We start from the raw sequence: 19,711 nt of genomic DNA on the forward strand, positions 1-19,711 counted from the left end.
AATACATACAGAAACACGATTCACAAAAGAAAAACAAGTTGATCGAACAAAACACATAATAAATATAACTATTTCTGATCTTGAAATCAGTCCTGTATTCCAAGGTGTTTACTTAATCAAGTCGATCAGTTTGAGGATGAGGGATTTGAGAGGAAAAGTTTAACCTTGTTTAATTTATTGAATTTGAATTATTCCTGAATAGGAACATTTTCATTGTGTATTCATTTATTTTGTTGCTAAGATCTATATTTAAAACATAAAGGTGAAGCGTGAATTATGATTTTTATCAGCGGTCCTTGATGGCCTTATATTCAAATAATTTACAGAGCGGTTGTAATATCCTAGCACCCTAATATCCTAGAATTTTCTTACATTAAATATCTTACCTATCTAATGTGCCAAATTGCAGAACCACACATACGTCCAATTTTTATTTTTGACGTTCTAAAACTGTGTTGAAAATTAATTTGTTGTCGAACAAGAGATAAACAAAATTCATTTCAAAATTTAAAGCGGAATATCGCTCGTCTCGTCCTAGGCGCAAGACGGTGGTGATCAACATATTAAAATTGTATCGATAACACAAGACTATACAAATTGAGACTTATAATAGCACACACATTTTTGGAAGACCTCAATCCCACATACTAATTTAGGGAGCGATATATTACAAAATGATAAAACATTGGTATTTCTAGAAGCGGTTATTTTGGTAGTTGAAATGAGTATGGAAATCATACCACTAGACACTGTAGCTAAGCTTCAAAAAGATTTGATAATTAATTAAGAAGTTATTGCCTGAACACGATATACATACATGTCGATGGGGAACAATTATGGAGTTGTTTGATTTTACCTTTATAAAATGACGACTGATGCTGCATATTTTGCTGACGCTGCCGCATTCGGTCAACACTGTTGAATAACTTATTGTGTCGCATTTATAGACGGGGGAAAAAACTAAATGTCGCCTTAATGTATTAAAAATAATGTTAAGGAAACCTTAATTTGCACAGCTCTATAGCAAAACTCGACATCAAAATCAGTATAGAAATAAGTAGTCGTTACGGCACCCACAAACAGGGTTAATAAGATTGCACAGGAGTGTTTTCAAACAGGTGTGTGCCTTCAATTATGAGGGCTTCGGTTTTGTACTATGTAATAATTAACGTGTTGTATAACTTAATGATAAATCGACATAATAATATATATTAGCAGTGGACCGACAAACATGCTTATTCGTCTATTTTTTAAGAATACATTTATTTATAACATGATCACATATGATATAGTTAGAATGGTGTATACAGCTTTATCTATTTAAAATCAGGCAATGTATTGTATCAAGAACATATTTATTCACTTCCCGTTTTTTTATGTTTGTCTTTACTTGCTTCAAGCTAATCTTTGAACCTCAGGAAGTGTGTTATTACGTCATAGACAAATGATCTTGATCCAACCAGTCACATAGAAGAATATGTTTTATTCGTTATAAAAATATATACAACATATTTTTTTGAATAAGGTCAATTTGGAGCATTATAAAAACATTTCAATACATATAATGCTTTAATACAATGTAAAAAAACAAACGTAAATAAAGTAAACAGACAATACTCCTGTTTTCAGATTCATCCTTACACTTTAATATTCATGTCATATAAGTTTGAGTGAGACATGATGTTTTTGTACCATTGGACATGTTGACCATTCCACGTTTTGCCTTTTGATAAATGATAACACATTTATTCATAAATCAACTGTTTTATAGTATACATATTATTTGAAGCCAATGCAAGTTGGTAGAAAACATAGAATACTATCAGAAAACTATTTTTAAATAAAAATATAACTTATATAAAAAAATATATATATGCAGTTATGCAAATGCTTAAATATTTAATAAAATATAATGTTACGTGCAAATCTTCTCGTACAAAACATTTTGTCAATGAAAACCTTATCAACGCCAAAAACATTTAAAATACTTAATGGCTCGTTAAAATACAACATTTTTTTTTATAAAAATGAAATAAAAAATGTTTAATTGTATGACGTCTTTGTAAACGTTTCTCATTCATTGTGTATTCAAAGTACCTTCTACATCCGGCATAATGCAACACATATGTAATGACAATGATAATGTACAATGCGTTCATTAATCATTAAAGCAGCACTAACTGCGTTCTTACATCAACTTAACGACTGAAAGTATACCCCACGTGCACATTGAATGTCGCTGAATCTTATCAAATGTTACCTATTGCGCGATAAGTTTGCATTTATGCCTCTCCTATGGGATCTCGTTTCGATCAAATACAATACACTACAGTATGACTCAAATAATGAGTGCAGTAAGTATGCAAATGTTTACAATGACAGTCAAAAAACAATGTTTAGATATACATATAAACACTAGCGTTTTGTGAATTATGTGATTACGGTGATGCAGAACTGCAATCATTTTACGTTTACATAAGTCAACATAGCAAATTATACGTAATGAAGCTGAAGATTACATATCTATCCATGATGTTAATATTCATGTGTTCTTGAAAAGGGCAACACATCGACGTCTTGTATCACAATGGTCAGTCGTGTTTACTTCCTCTTGATATTCGCACTTGTGTTGTAGTACACAGCGTCATCTGTTGTATTCAAGGATTGGAGAACACACTCGTAGCAAAAGAAAAACTGTTCCTGAAAAATAAAACCTGTATGCAAAAACAATGATCATTATGGATACACAGTTTTAAAAATATAAAAAAGACGAAAACTTCCAATTTAAATATGCGAATCGATAACATAAACAACGTCATAAATAGGATACAATCTAGGCGAAACAATAGCAACGTTACTTATTTCATTATGCAATCTGAATGCCAACTTGGCAATTACACTACCAAATATGTCGACCTTGAAAACAAATGAACAAATATTAAGAAGTTTAACAAAAAAACATATGATGGACTCATAACGTCAACCGATACAAACTATTAAAATTTATTCGTGTGCAATAAATATAAATATCATTCATGGACATTCGTATTAAAGAAGCAGTTGTTATTCAATGTGTTTCTCGTTCAGTGTATGTTAGGTTTTGAACTTGGCGCCTCTCTACAGGCTTATCGTTAAAATTACTACTGGTTAGTCATCGTGGTTTCCATTGTGCCATTGTGGTGCAAAAATAATACCAAGCATAAATTATATAAAATTATTTGGTTGAGAAAGTAGTTTTATATTTACCTTATTTGGAATGGAAAGCGGTCGTCTTGCTCTGACTTTCCTCACCGCATTGACCACACTGACTTCATTATCTAGACTCAGTGTTTCAAGTAATGTCGAGACAACACATAAAAGTCCGCTCTTACCAGCGCCGTTCCTGTCACAATGATATTATGTCAGGTAAATATTGGTATCTACGACCGTATTAATTAGTTATTTTCTTGTGATATCAAAGGTATTTTTAATATTAACACTAAGACAAAATCTGAAGGCGACTTTGCTAATAAAAGGGTGTACGTACATACAATGCACCAATATCGGTCCGTTCAAGTGAGATGATTTGGATGCGTCTTCAACCTCTTTGATGAAGGCAACAAAATGTTCTGCCGACTTTGGAGTATCGTCATTTCTATCCCAGTCCAAATATTCATAGTGTGGTATTCTCATCTCTGGCTTGGCCTAAAACCCAACGAAAATACTAATGTTGTTGTTGTTGTTGTTGTTGTTGTTTTGGCTTATTTCATACTAGAAATCACATATTTATTTCCATATGAACAATAAGAAACTTTTAAAATTTCAACTTTAAAACAAAAGAGAAATTAGCATTTGCTGTGTTTTCAATAATAATCATACAGCCTTAAATCGAACCTTTTCGTCGGGTTCAAAATGCAGCTTTCTTTTAACAAAGTGTCTTGAATTTTGATCTCTGGCAGACCGTATGGAAATCACACCTTTCTTCATTGATAGGTTGTCACCAGGAACATATAACCCAATCCCCTGCATTAAACAATATAAGTTACAGGAAACCAGTTTCTTCATCTGAATAATATACAGAGGATTTTACATAACTGGCAACTCGATACCGCATTTATTATGTTTTAGGCTTTATCGAAATGAACAAGTATTGAAATAATAATAAGTGCTTCTACATAGACATAGCTAAATAATGAAGAGTATAACTTAACACTAGCTATATATCGCTATATACGTGTAATATCGTACTTTCATAATTGCTACATTATTTGTTGTATGAACAAGATAATAACAAAAACAACACCTGTGCCTCCATACTAACAATACAGGAACAGTTTTCTTGAACAGCAAGTGCAACGAAATCGGAAACTGTGTCAGCCAGAGGTGTTTGTGCAACCAAAAAGCGGTCTTTTGTTTTGAAACTCTGAAAAGTGATTTAAAGTGACAGAAATGTATTAATAGTAATAAGGGAGTTTTGTCGCTCTCGTTTAGCGTATGTTAGGCATTAACGTTAGGCCTTTTTAAAGAGTATTATAACATTTTTTTTCTTTACGTTCTCCCTGTAGTGTACATTGTATATTTATTTTAAAAATGATTAGTCCATTTACTGAATGTAATGGAAACTTCGTTTCAGCAAGTCAACAAATTGTATGCAGACTTATAGAGCTATCATTTCAATCCAAATACTTTTAGAGCTATCATTTGAACATGCGTACGGCAAACTATCGTAAGATCAACAACTTCAATAAAAGCGTTTGTCAGTGTTACTATTTCAGTTAGATACTGTATTTCCGTGATAAAGCAAACAGACTCATATCACTAATCATATTCTTAATATCTAAAGTTATTTTATGTTTTATTTTTATGTGTCTTTTATGATACAAAATTTGTTTGAATTTGCAAATTTGTTTTTGTTAATATTGTTGGATTTTGCAAGTTACAATTTCAATTTCATGTGTGATAGTCATTAATTAACTGAAATTCCTGATTATTCTCGTACGTCTGTTGTTAAGATTGAGGCAGAATTTATGATTGAATAATCATCCTACATACTTACTTACGTTGATGTATATCGCATTGATGTAATCAGATTCGCCTGGTTTCAAAAACAGATAAAGTCGTGGTCTGTTGGAATCACCTAAAATACACAACACTAAGATCATGTTAACAAAAACCACTTCAAAGGACGGGATTTTCAAGTTGACAGAAGAGGGCCCTTTGCAACAGCAGACACCTCCGACACTGAAACAGGTGGCAAATCAAAATCAAAGGAAATATGTTACCAACGGTCATGAGGACGGGTACCGGCCTTTTGAAAATATGGCAGACGTAATATAATATTAGCACAGTTAAATGCATGTGGCTGGACTAACGATAACCGAGTTTTGCGAAAATACGGGATGAGGATATGGTTTCTATTTGTGAGACACAATTTGGAGAATTTGGCGCTAATTGAAGAAAAATAATATACATGGCTAGGATATAATAAATTGGAAATGGGGTTACAAAACCGTCTGGCGCGATATGGCTACTTGGTAAAGATTGTGTTTATGTGAAATAATACAATTCGAGAATGAAACTTATTTTGTACTGAAATGTCCATTAGATGTTAATAATTAAATTCTCAATAACCCTAAAACCAAATCAAATTAACTCAGGCATTTAATGCCAATGTACCCTAAAGCAAATGCTCATTCATTGTAGCTGCATTCTTAGGGTACAAAATAGCATTACAATACATATGTTTAATCAGATTATGGATTCTAAATCATTTTGCCTATACAAATCGAACATAAAATATATAGAAAATGAATTATATGATATAGTTTTTGTTTTTGAATTCCAGTATGTTCAACTACTTTTACACAATCAGCCAGTGTTTAAGTGTTTAAACTTGGTGATTTTTCCTTTGGTCCGGGTGTTATTATTGTTATCTAGTGAGGCCATTTATATGTATTTGTATGATCATGTCTGTATAAAGCACATTTAACGTTACTTACTTACTTAATTTTAATCTTTTAAAATTATTGCCTCAAAATCTCTTAATACCTGAAGAGAAACTAACCTGTCATATTTTGTTATTTAGTGTATGCATATATGTTTATAACATGTTTATTCGTCTAAATAGGCGATTTTGAGATAAATGCCATTTATATATCTAAACCATTTAACGAATGCTGCACTTTTGCAATAAAAATAGTGGTACCTGGTATGTCTGCGTATTTTCTGTTCTTTTTTGTCAGAAGCCGATTTCTTTCCATAGCCTGCAGTTCCTGTTCTGACTTTCGCTCTTGATTCAACTGCATTTTCTAACGAATAATCAGAACACAACATTATATATGCATAATATTAATGTAAATTTTGATACGAAGTAGTTACATTAAACATTAAAACACCGTTAATCCGAACACCGTTTATCCGAATTTATCTTTGTTTCTTAATTTTTATTGGTCCCGATTTTTATCTTATTTTTTTATTAAAAATTTGATCAATTAACCGAATTTTTCGCTCTTTTAAAGTCAAAACTACTGTCCTAAGTTTATATCAATTATCTTTCGTAAACTGAAATCTTGAATGGAGCCTGTCGGTCATCTCATAGTTTCACAAGATACTGGGATAGCATGTGTGCTTCGGCCTGCGGTGATAATGTAGCATAGTAAGGTAATACTAAAGAATTGCATTGAGCACTGGTATGTAACATACGTCGATGTCAGATAATGAGCGACTTATCTTGGATGAGTGATGTTTGTTTATAATCGTTGGTTTACACGGTCTTAATATGATTTAAAATATTTATCTTATCGAATGCAATCGCCACATTACTCTCTCGACTCGCTGTCGAACTATCCGGCGATAAGTTCATAACGTCTTTTAATAAAAAGTAAAAAAAAAAAAAAACGTTTGGCGTTCTTTTACAATAATTCGACATAACTGTATACTGAAAACAAACATTCATAAAAAATGTTGATAATGTGTAGCCGACATTGCAATATTTACCACTACATATTTTACGTCACCAATGATTTACGAACGCTGTCATTGTCGGAAAAGTGATAATCCGGATTATCGTTAGACGGATATCGTTTATCTAGGTCCCGACGACTTTGGATTAACGGTGTTTACATTAATTTTCATTAACATTTGATTCACTATAACCTTTGATACCTTAAGTAACACTCCTACCTCAAACTGCTTCTGTATCTCCTGTTTGCTGGACATCATATTCATATATTCATGGAAGTGTTCTCTTTTTATCAACGAGCAATCAAGTGCCAATGAATGGACCAAAGCTTCGTGTAGATACTTGTATTGACTCTGAAAGTAGAAATCATAGTTATTAGATAAACAGTGGTTTTAGTGTATGCTTTAGTTACTTTCGGGCGTACTGCTGGAATACTTTATAGTATGCATTAATGCTACACTTCCTTGAACTGCATTTGGCATAAAAATAAGATGTAAACATTTAATCAAATTGGTAATGATTGAAAGAAACAAATAACTAGCAAGGAATAAAATATAAAAGAAAGTATTCAATCTTTCTTTTGTCCTATAAATGCATAAATTTCATTTATATGGACACAATCGCACTTTTTACCTTCTCATTATAAAATAGTACTTTAGAATTTATTCCGTGAAACCAATGAATATCGAACGCTGCCCTACTGCGCTTATCTATTAACGGACCACGCCTTTTTGCGCCTATTCATTTAATAATCTTATACAACATATACATTAGCAAACATCTAACCAAAGTCTGAATCATGCTGGGTCTGTTCTGTCTCATGTTGAAAACACATCCCGGGATATCTATTGCTCCTTCTGTTTCACCCACTTTGGTCAGAATGTCCAGAGCTATGTAGGTTCCTGTTCTTCCTACGCCGGCACTGAAGACATATAAAGCTCAATGACTTTCTATTGTGTCTGCCAAGAAGAGAGCATAAAACATGCATTCTTTTACTCAATTATATTAAGTTTAGTTTGATTTGCAAATACCATAATTTTCAATATGTTTAATTTAATACTTTTTTGACAGTCTACGATAGTGTACCTGTGTATCTTAGAATGTATCTGTATCACTTTTTCTGGCGTCATCATACTCAATACACTCAGACTCTCAGACTAATATGATGTGATAAGTAAATTATTTTCATGAGGGAAAGCAATTTTATTCACAGACATGATAATGCTTTTTATACTTTTGTATGACAAACTATGCTAAGGTAAGGCCGGTGACTTTTATATCCGGTGTTTTATACGGTGGCCGGTGACCCGGAATGCAAATGTACGACTTTGATTACGGTTTTATATCAAATAGTTTAAGGATACGTTTTAACTACATACGTTTAAGACGTTATCAATCTTAGTTCATAAATGCACATGTCATTTGGTAGTGTTGTGCAGTAGTGGTTGCATCGATCCCCGGAAATGTTTAATGTCAGATCAAGGTTGCTGGGACACTCCTCGTTATAAGAATATGGCTTACAGTATGTCTGCTGATTTATTTTGCTAATTGCGAAATGTCATACCGTTTTGTAGTTTCAATACCGATACGATGAGAAAATAGTATCAATGTAAAAGATAATGCAATATTAACTTTTAACTTATATATATATATATATATATATATATATATTGCTTATGGAATAGTTTTAGGAGATTACGTTATCGAACGATCCGGTTATTAATAACAGAAAAAAACGGTCCAATTAGAAGTGTATTGATAGCCAAATCATTGCGGCGTATTTGAAACCTAGCACCAAACATTTTTCTTGTTTATTTTAGTATACATCAAATTGAAATACACATTTCCAAGCGAATGCTATCTGATTGTTATTTTATTGTCTTTTACAAAAGCCTGTTGTTTTTTAAACTATATGCACTGCAAAATCAATCAAGAATCTCATATGAATCGCTTCTCATTTTGTGTTTTATTTCGATCTAAAATGCTTTAAATTGATTTCCAAACATGCATTTATTTCATCAATCGTTGAAGCTAAAGGATGAACGGTGAAATAAGCTAAACCACATCTTGACACCCTACCTGCAATGCACTATCACTGGTCCATTAAACGTACTCGGCAAGGCGTTCACTTTCTGTCTTAGCTCTATGATTGATGTGACGTCATCAGGAATGTCCTTGTCTGGCCACGCTGTGAACTGAAGGTGGTGCAGATTTCTTTCTTCGAAATTGTGTTTACCCTGATTTGAAATGAAACATAAATATAAACAATGCACACTGAAATTCGTTTTTCATGTAACTTTTCTTAAAAGAAGACAAGTTTGTCTTTGTTGAACACATAGTAGGTCGAGGAAAGAATGCAACTAAATACATATTACATTTGTACATAATTCGAGTTCCTTTTCATACGATAAATGATACGAAAGCGCAATGTAAAAGTATTATATTTAAGATTAAAAATCTCTACAAATGTAAATTATATTAAAATGGATATTGCATTTAATGATTGTTTTTGTTGTTGTTGTTGTTTTGTTTTTTTGCATTTCGTACTTTGCTTATTACTGACTATCATGTTTGCACTACTGTTTTATTTAAGTTTGTTTTCTTAACTAATAAGAAAATAAAAAAGCCAATTTGGCAAAGAAATCAGTCAAAACGCAGATTTGTGATTGAAATATATTCAAGTACTTACAAAGAAATATCAACCTTTAAGGAAGTCATTAAAGCGCTTGTTTGATCCCGTAATACCTTAAGTGCACATACTTACCATATTTTAAGGGAGAAACTTCCACGTACAATAAGTGATGACATCTTAACTTTAGAATCTATTTATTAAATCCATTTTTGTCTGAGCTTCTTCTGCCTAAGTTTCTTTAATATTAAGATGTATAGTGGAGGCTTTGCACGCTGGAAGCCACATGTTGAAACCTAGACCGCCTCCTCCTAAAGACAATAAATATGATATATATCCTTTACCTGACGCTGAGCTTTTGGGGGGAGTACTTGAAAACTTTGAGTACTCAGTACTGATAACTGATTTACAGGTGAAGGATGGAGTGTCATGAAATGGGTCAGTTGTGCGAATCCGACGATGCGCTATAGTACTCCAAGTCACTGGTTGTGTAGTCATTTGTATCACGTATAGGTTATGGTAATATTAATCAGAATTGGATTATTTGATTATTAATAAGCGTAGCTGCACAAACTCCATCAACCTATGTTCACGTTTATACTCAAACTACTGGCGGTGTCCAAGTAAATTAAACTTTACCTTGGATAACGTTAACTGTCTCCAAATGAAATCTGCGTACAGTCGTTCAACCTTGCACACGACTTCTATATCGCCATATAGTTTTCTCTGACCATGATCTGGCCAATATTGCTCACATTTGGTTTTCTGCAAAGAAAAGAACATTAACTGATTATTAACTATATTGACATAACGTTGCACTTCAGTATTATAATTATACGTTATGTCAACGGCACTCTAATGCCAGAGAGGTAAAAGTGAAAGTATATGATTTTTCAAAATCATTCCCCTCTTTTTCAATATTCTCAATCCCAATAGAACATGATATTCCTACTCAATAATGTTGATGGTATTCATAATAAAATACCAAAATGTCAAATTATACTGTTGTTGCTTTAATCCTCGTTGTAGTTATAACTATATATGTATCATTTTCACTTCTTGTCCATTCAGCACAAAGCAACAACACTCTTTATCATAGAAGGTCATACACTTGTCATTTGAAAACCGCCTTACCTCACCCTCTACGAAGTTTGTCACCATGACAATCTTCTCCACTTTCTGTTGCCAGACCATTCGCCAGAATTGGCCGAAATCGCCCAGCTGCTTAGCCATTGGACCTTAATAGTTCATACTATTTACCATATACGTTTACATTATTATATAATATTTTTGAAAGTGTTTTAAAAAGAACATTTATGTTTATTTGTTTCAAAGGAGCTAATATTATTATAAAACAAACGCTAAATACATGCATCATATTACCTAAAGCAGCTATGTATGCATTTCGTTTCCTGAAACCCTGAAAAAAAGAATTTGTGTTAATTATGCCTACGGTTATTCGATTTAATGTATTTTCAATTTGTATTCACAAATGCCAAGAGTTCAAATATTACGTTTGTAATCAGAAACAGCGATGGCTTAAATTATTACGTTTATACGAATGGACTTTTAAATTATGCAGCTGTAAATGCAATCCAATATCATTTTAACAAGAAGAGTAGACACAATTGCAATACAACTACTTCTACTATATCTGTATTACTACAACTACCACTACCACTACCACTACTACTACTACTACTACTACTACTACTACTACTACTACTACTACTACTACTACTACTACAACTACAAGTACTATTACTACTTCTACTACTACTTCTACTACTATTGCTACTACTATTTCTACTACTACTACTACTACTACTACTACTACTACTACTACTACTACTACTACTACTACTACTACTACTACTACTACTACTACTACTACTACTACTACTACTACTACTACTACTACTACTACTACTACTACTACTACTACTTCTACTACGACTACTACTACTACTACTACTACTACTACTACTACTACTACTACTACTACTACTACTACTACTACTACTACTACTACTACTACTACTACTACTACTACAACTACTACTACACTACTTCTACTACTACTACTACTACTTTTACTACTACTACTACTACTACTACTACTACTACTACTACTACTACTACTACTACTACTACTACTACTACTACTACTACTACTACTATAACTACTACTACTACTACTACTACTACTACTACTACTACTACTACTACTACTACTACTACTACTACTACTATTACTACTACTACTACTACTACAACTACTACTACTACTACTACTACTACTACTACTACTACTACTACTACTTCTACTACTACTACTACTACTACTACTACTACTACTACTACTACTACTACTTCTACTACTACTACTACTTCTACTACTACAACTACTACTACTACTACTACTACTACTACTACTACTACTACTACTACTACTACTACTACTACTACTACTACTACTACTACTACTACTACTACTACTACTACTACTACTACTACTACTGCTACTACTACTACTACTACTACTAATAATAATAATAATAATAATAATAATAATAATAATAATAATAATACGTTTTGCTTTCTCTGGACTTACGTCTATATAGCTTGCATTGATATAGTCTGTGTCTCCTCCATGTACTACAACACGCGTATCATCATCTAAAATTGACATTTATGATGCAATTAAGTACACTTCAGGCCATTGTTGCTCAATCGTGCTCAATAACGAAAAAACAAGTCAAACATATTGGAAAATGAACAAGAAAAGAAAAAAGAAAACAATCGCAGTTATGAACGCCTGAAACATACAGAGATGATTCGGAAACAAACTATTGTAACACTTATACAATCGTACACATCTTAGAAAAGTATCCTGATTCAAAAAGAAGGGAAATGTATCTTACACGGATAAATTCCTTTGTATCGGTTTCTGTGCATGTTTAGCTTAATTTGTGAAACTTCATAGGGTTTCACGAGACCGTACGGTACATTCTGAAAACACACACACACAAAAACACTTTAAAAATTTAAACAGTAATCATGTTCAAAATTGAATAAGTAAATGTTTACCGGAATGTGTACCTACAATTAAACTGACTGTATTACCTGAACCATAAAACACGACCAAGAAACAAAGAGTTATACGTCAAGGCAGTGTACGGTACCTGAAACTCTTCTTCTAGACCCTTTACCGATAGGTTTTGTACATATTCAGGTAAATCGGCTACAGTCAGTTTTAATTTGCTGATTTCTCTTGCGTTGTTGTAATAAACACCTCCTTTTTCCTCGAACATGTTTGTGAATTCCCGTGCACAAAAATCTTCGTCATCTAAAAATACGTTCACTCAAGTAGAAAGTATTTATGTCAACATAAATAGAGGATAATTGTTTGTTCCAGTGTAAGATCGTTATCTGTTTTAGCGAGTACTAATTATTATATTACGAGTGACAAAAATTGAAAACAATAATTTTGCATTATATTATAAGCTTAAAATAGGATTTAAAAAATAAATTAAAATTAAACCTTTTTAGAAAAACGCGGCAATTTGTATGCGCATGTTAGGTCATTTCATATATTACATCGTTGAAATTGTGTGCCAGCCCTGAACGCGCTGACGTTTGATTTGGAATTGAGAGTGTTGATGAATTTCAAAACAGTGAAAATATATCAAAATGATATTTTTACTGTTTGATACAATAAAAATCAATTTCATTTATCTAATTAATCTTTTAAAACCACCGGAAAGAATATGATGAAAAGTATTTATATTACGATTATGATAACTAACCAATTTCAAGATTGTCCTCCGTCAAAATAGACATATCTTCCTTCTCATAGTTCTGCTGTGGTGAAATCTGGTAACTGGTGTTTTCCATGATGGTGACAGAGTGAAGATTATCGGTGTCTTCATTGGCATAATCTGCTTGGGAAGGTCCTATATACACGTAAAAGTTTAATATATTAAAAAGGCCTTCCTTTTAAGGTAGTCAACATCCAGTAGTCCTTTCGGTAAAACATTTTACTAAATGCACAAGGAAGAACATGATTTTTCTCCCAGTTGGGTAAAATTTAGGAACTTTTACATTTAGTTACAAATTTGATACACATCCATCAGAATATTGCTATGAATATACAACATACATCATCAACACGCTATACATAACGCATACGTACTTCCTCTGTTCACCGTTGCGTACAAAGCAGATAAGTTCTCAGGTTCTGTTTCAGGTGTTTTTCTTTGATTTCTCAAATTGACCTTTCTGAAAAGGCATTGGATTCAATTTAGTTTGAAGATTACAATTATCTAAATGAAATAAACAGTGTGATCATTTAAATGCATGTCAATTTCTTCGCTGAAGGCAGACGTATATAGTCACTTTATTACCTTCGTCGAAACAAAATCAGTCCAACAACCAGAATGGCAGCAAGAGCTACAGCTCCTCCGCCAATACCGCCACCAAGGGCTGCTCTTGAAGATGTTTGTGCGTCCGCTTCTGTTTCAATAACTACGGGCATTTCAAGAATACGATGAAAAATAAACCGTGCATAATATAAAATGCAACACATATTAATTATATTTTGGCAAGAACATTTAACTCTTAAATTTTCCAGAAATCAGAAAAGGCGTGAACAAATATTCTATAGTCAATTTACATTGTAGTTGCAAATAAAACCTGTTTTACCTTTAGGACAAAATCTTCCTTTGTATCCAGTTTGACAGCCGTATAAACAAATTCCAGTGTGTTCAGAACAAAGCGTTTCGTTGACTTTTGGTAAACAATAATCATCGCACGTGTTTTCACATTTCTTTCCAAATGTATTTGTAATGCATCCATTTGTACAATTTCCAGTTATGTCACATATTAATTTTTTACAGGTATTGCTACATTCTTTTCTACAATTAGGTCCATATTTTGCATTGTTCTTGCATTGGGTACACGATCCATCTGTTTGATTGCAAGATAAACATTCTTCTTCACACTCTTTGTCACATGTTGGATTCCAGTATCCATTACTGCATCCTTGAATACATCTGCCCGAAGATGAATCGCATTTGTTTTCGGCGCATCGTAATTTGCACGTTTCACATTGTCCATTTTTGTTGGGAAAATATCCACTTTCGCACAGTTGGCAAATAATGCTATCAAACGCCTTTGTACATGAAACACACTTATTAAGATTGCACGAACAACATTCATTTTTATTTGCAAAATAGGATGCATTTGTGCATGAGTCGCAATGTGACGAATTGAAGCAAATGTCTTTTCTACATGTACACTGTTTTTGTGTGTTTGAAAATCCAGGTCTGCAGGCTGAACATTTACCGTAGTGGTCACACGATTGGCAGGAATCTGGGCAAGAATTGTTACAATAATCTCCGAAATATCCAGGCTTGCAAAATAAACACGATCAATCATTCTTTTTGCAATTATTCTCTTGGCACCCATCAGGACAAAGCATTTGGCAGGATATACCAAAGTGCCCGTCATGGCAGGAAGAACAGTAAGTCTCGTTTTCACACGTATAACACCCATTAGAACAGGTTTGCTCACACGCCTGACCGTATCTGCCGGTAACACATTCATTACAATGCGGTGTGTTTGTTGATTTGAAATACTCATTTATACAGGAGCAATTTCCTGTCCGCTTTTCGCATTGATTTTCAGTACAACCTTTGCCGCAACTGTGTTGACAATAACTTCCATAATTACCCAAGTTACAAACCTCGCAATTGTACAATCCATTACACGAATCACAGTTTCTTTTGCATTTCATATCGCACTTGTTTCCAAAATATCGATCAGCACACCTGTCACATTTAACACCCTTCCATCCATCTTTGCATGTGCAAGATCCGTCATTCTGCGAGCAGGTATCAGAGGAGCAACCTTCTGAACACGCCTGCATGCATTCATGACCATAATATCCCGAGGAACACTGATCACATGTGTCCCCAGTATAATACCAATTGCACTGACAAGTAGCGTACTTTGAAAAGCAACTACCGTGTATGCATGTTTCTGCACATTGATATTGACACATACTTCCAAATCGACCGTCCGAACAGGAAGTGCACTGTGTAGAACTAGTGCACGATGTACAGGTATTTGGACATCGTAAACATTGTTCTTTATTCGGGAAATACCCAACCATACAATCAATGCAATTTTTGTATTCTGTACATGTGCATCCAATGCTTTTATAATAGCATTGGCGGCACAATCCGTTGTTGGAATAATATCCAGCTTCGCATACAGTACATCCAATTTGTTTATCACAACTTGCACAATAGTCTCCGCAATGCTTTTCACACCTAGAACCATAATACCCCGTGTTACATTCTGTACAACCATTCCAACGGTTACACGTTTTACACTGATATCCACATGAGGATTCACACTTTTTGTCATAAAAACCTGTTTTACACTGATAGCAGTTATAACGATCACATTTTATACAGTTGCGGTATAGACATTTGTTATAACACCTATTACCCCAATATCCATCTAGGCATCCATTATAGCAGTTATCGTTTTGATCACATGTATATAGACGGGGTACACAGCAACCACAGCCCGTACACTCGCTTGGAATTTCTGCGCAAACTAGAAAAATAGCAATATAAGGAATTATCCTACATATAAAATAAAATGTTCGGACTGATTATACCGCTGAGTCATGTCACGTGAGCTTGTGTCCAATCACATGATGTTAGTACCGATTAAATTATATAATTTAATCATTTAACGTTAAAAACACACTAAAAACTATTAGAGAAAGCTATCAGATTTACAAAGGATAAGGGCAAAACAGAATATTTAAACTTTTAATTTGTCATTCACATGACATTTAAATCATTTTGCATTTCACGTTGTTTTTCACAAAATATACATTTCATAAATTCATCATTAAATGGTTGATTTTTATGCTTATCAATTCCTATTATGTAATGACATGGAGTTTCCTGGCGAATCATATCAAATATGAAGAATACAGTGACTTTCACTTGAATATGTTGCATGAAATTTAGTCAAAGAATAAACTTTGTTCATATAACAGATAGATAAGCAAAATATTGGTTAGATACAAAATCAAGATTGAGCATGTTTAAATTTAAGCAATCTTAAGAGTAACAACATTGTCCGAATAACCAAATGTGTTCATATTCTTGCGTTGGAATAGACTCATATACATAATAAGATTGTTCACATTGAAGAATAGTGCACATACTCGGATATTAATGTACGCATTGCTTACTTCGTGGTTTAAAACATAATACTGTTAACATATGTTACGAATTTTCTCGTAGTATAGTAAAATATAAAGAAATAAAGACATACTTATATCAGTTATAAAAATAATTACATCATTTTTTATTTGTTTTTTTTTCTTAACTGGTTGCCATACAATGACGCGTAATAGAAAATATACCGCTGTTTACTTTCGTACTATAATTGTATAGTTGTTGTCTAAAAGTTTGATAAGAATCAATACAACAAATCTGATCACCACATATCTAGTCAGTTTTAGAAATGTATACACTTAACGTAACTCCAAACGCCCACACTGTTTTTTTATTGATGTTGACATTCTCAATCTTTGTATGAGTATGATCCTTGACCATCATGATACATTTATCAGTATATTTACTGATGTATATGCTAATAATGTCAACATCTACACAGACTAACCGAAACTACATAAAATTGCGTTTATAATAGCATCAAGAATTACTATAAATCATAAATAACTTCGTCGTTCAACTTGATACAGGCCGAAGAGTTATTCGATTTTTTGTACAGTGTAAAATGTAATATATCACTAGTCTACACATTTCCGCACACACACTGTAGCAATGCTTTTTAAGTATATTCGATCAAACTAATGTGCCTTGAAAACCTTCCAATTGACCACTGACATATATCAATGAATTAAACATCATTTAATTAAGTTTAAAAATTGATTTTGATTAAAACAATAGTAGAATGAAATATAAATGTATACCTGTAGTGCCAAGATGCATATTATACGAACGCCAATATATTTGTTTTAGCATTTTGATGAATTTTATACTCTTTGGGCCCACCAAAGAAGTCTGAGAATCAAACAACAGTTATAGCTCGCATGCAGTTCATCATTTCTTTCTTAAGAGAACTATCACACTATTGTACTGGTTCACAACATTGTTCACAACACAAAAAAAAAATGTTTTTGTTTTTTCACAATTCCGATATCATATTTAACTTTTGATACTGTTTTGACGCGACTAGCCGTGACCAGGTTGGAGGAATTGACAACCGAAGTAATCGAACATGCACCGTTCTATGATTTAAACAGTTACATGCCATAGGTTCTACGCGACTAGCCCCATCCCATGATCTGAATGTCAAAAAAACAATGGTTGCTTAGCTTTCCTCCGAAAAGATTTCTGCATGTTCATTTAGAAAATGGTGCCAAAATAACGATTTGTTTGTAATTATACGGTTATTTTTATTATTGTCATATATTTCTATTTTATCCACTATATCCCAAATATTAGTGGTAGTTGATTTACCGAATCGAATACAGGGTTTCTTCGAAATTTGAAGGAATCCGATAGAACAAGTAAGGGGAAAGGGAAGACAGAGGATAACACACACAGTTTAGTATTATAAAAGCTGGAGACAAAAGAATCTCAGTTTTATGATAGTTCATCAAAGTAAACAACTATGAATACATATCCTAACAATTTACACAGCGAAACGGAATGAATTTTGTTACTTAATAGTTTCAGCCCATTTCAGGCGTCATTGTAACAACAGATCCATGAGGTTTTATGAGTTTAAATAAAAAGCAAAATAGTTTTAAAACACATATATATCTTTGCGGAACACGAAAAAGAAGAGTTAAAAGAAATTACTGACTGGAATTAAAAACAAAGTATACTAACCTTGGGCGTGCACAAATACCAGATAAAAAAACACAATATTGAAGCAAATATCCATGCTGAAGTTATAAATGAAACACAATAAAAGCACTTAATTAATTTGTCACCACTTGAATTCAGTCATTGCTTTGTATAACAATTGAATAACAACATCAAAACGTCACTGTAACGTTAACAACTGCATTACAATTTTAACATAAATCATTATTCAAACATAATTTAATGGTGTCTAACCATAACAGCACATTGATAAAAGGCGCACAAATAAGGAAGTGAATATAGATAAGTGCTTACAAGTGTTACGAACTTACTCAAAAGAATACATGTTAAGTAGGTTTTACTTATATTTAAACATTATCATCGACAAAGGTTCTTAGTGTAGATTTATGGAACTCATACTACATTAACTCAAGTGATGTTGGTATTAAATATTGCTATTGTATACAAATACTGATACACTTTTTCAATATAAACTGGTATACACGTTCCTTCCTCTTATTATAAATATATTCCAAGGTAAATTATAATTTAAGATTAATATTTTTAGTTTAAATTATGTAGGTCGTCTTGGTAAACATGTATGCATTCCATTAATCCCAGTTAACATCATAAACTCATAACACGTCTTTGAAAATTCTTTGTTAATGACAAACATAACAATACGAAGGTCTGCATCTGGGATAAGTGGGTTTATAGCTACATATATTTACGGATCAATATTTGTAGCGCATGAGTATATAAATACATTTGTGAACGATAATCCAACCTCAACCAACTTCAAACTCCAGACAGCGTTACTTCTCTTTGTTGTTACTGTCACGAACAAAAAGAAGCGTTTAAAATCATTTCGGACAAATAAGAAGCATTCAAAATTGTAATGATTTCAATCAAACAATACAATTTAATATATATCTTAAAACCTGGATACCTAAAATCATCTGATATTGATTCGTTATAATCATTTAGGAAAGAATAATTTCGAAATATTGCTTTCCAAACATATTTCTGTTATATATGTAGGTGAAACGTATTTATCACACGGTTAAATTGTTCATTCGCATTTACAAATGAAATATAATCCCGTCGTTTAAGTGATTTTGCGTTCTATCTCAAATCAAAACATAAACAATATGTAAAGTGCCTTCTATTTGAAAGCTTTTTTTTTCAATTTATATAAAAAGGCAACATGTTTTC

General features: G+C 32.7%; 2 protein-coding genes across 2 annotated transcripts; both read right to left on the minus strand.

The window, feature by feature from the left end:
• Positions 1-1,320: 1,320 nt before the first annotated feature.
• Positions 1,321-14,997, minus strand: LOC128205319 (receptor-type tyrosine-protein phosphatase C-like). The gene is made up of 20 exons (XM_052906852.1): positions 14,274-14,997; positions 13,976-14,096; positions 13,765-13,850; positions 13,379-13,525; positions 12,755-12,918; positions 12,494-12,581; positions 12,184-12,248; positions 10,953-10,989; positions 10,704-10,807; positions 10,209-10,334; positions 9,020-9,177; positions 7,727-7,862; positions 7,162-7,293; positions 6,185-6,287; positions 5,040-5,116; positions 4,283-4,402; positions 3,874-4,002; positions 3,527-3,684; positions 3,247-3,382; positions 1,321-2,700 (listed from the first exon to the last, which is right to left on the minus strand). The coding sequence occupies exons 4-20, from the start codon at positions 13,464-13,466 to the stop codon at positions 2,602-2,604; spliced, it is 1,920 nt and encodes a 639-aa protein (XP_052762812.1). The 5' UTR covers positions 13,467-13,525; positions 13,765-13,850; positions 13,976-14,096; positions 14,274-14,997; the 3' UTR covers positions 1,321-2,601.
• LOC128205318 (cell death abnormality protein 1-like) lies at positions 14,986-18,702 on the minus strand. The gene is made up of 2 exons (XM_052906851.1): positions 18,521-18,702; positions 14,986-16,196 (listed from the first exon to the last, which is right to left on the minus strand). Exons 1-2 carry the CDS (start codon positions 18,573-18,575, stop codon positions 15,001-15,003), a joined length of 1,251 nt encoding a protein of 416 aa, XP_052762811.1. The 5' UTR covers positions 18,576-18,702; the 3' UTR covers positions 14,986-15,000.
• Positions 18,703-19,711: the final 1,009 nt, after the last annotated feature.

This window comes from Mya arenaria, chromosome 10, assembly GCF_026914265.1.
Source record: "Mya arenaria isolate MELC-2E11 chromosome 10, ASM2691426v1".
Classification (NCBI taxonomy): Eukaryota; Metazoa; Mollusca; class Bivalvia; order Myida; family Myidae; genus Mya; species Mya arenaria.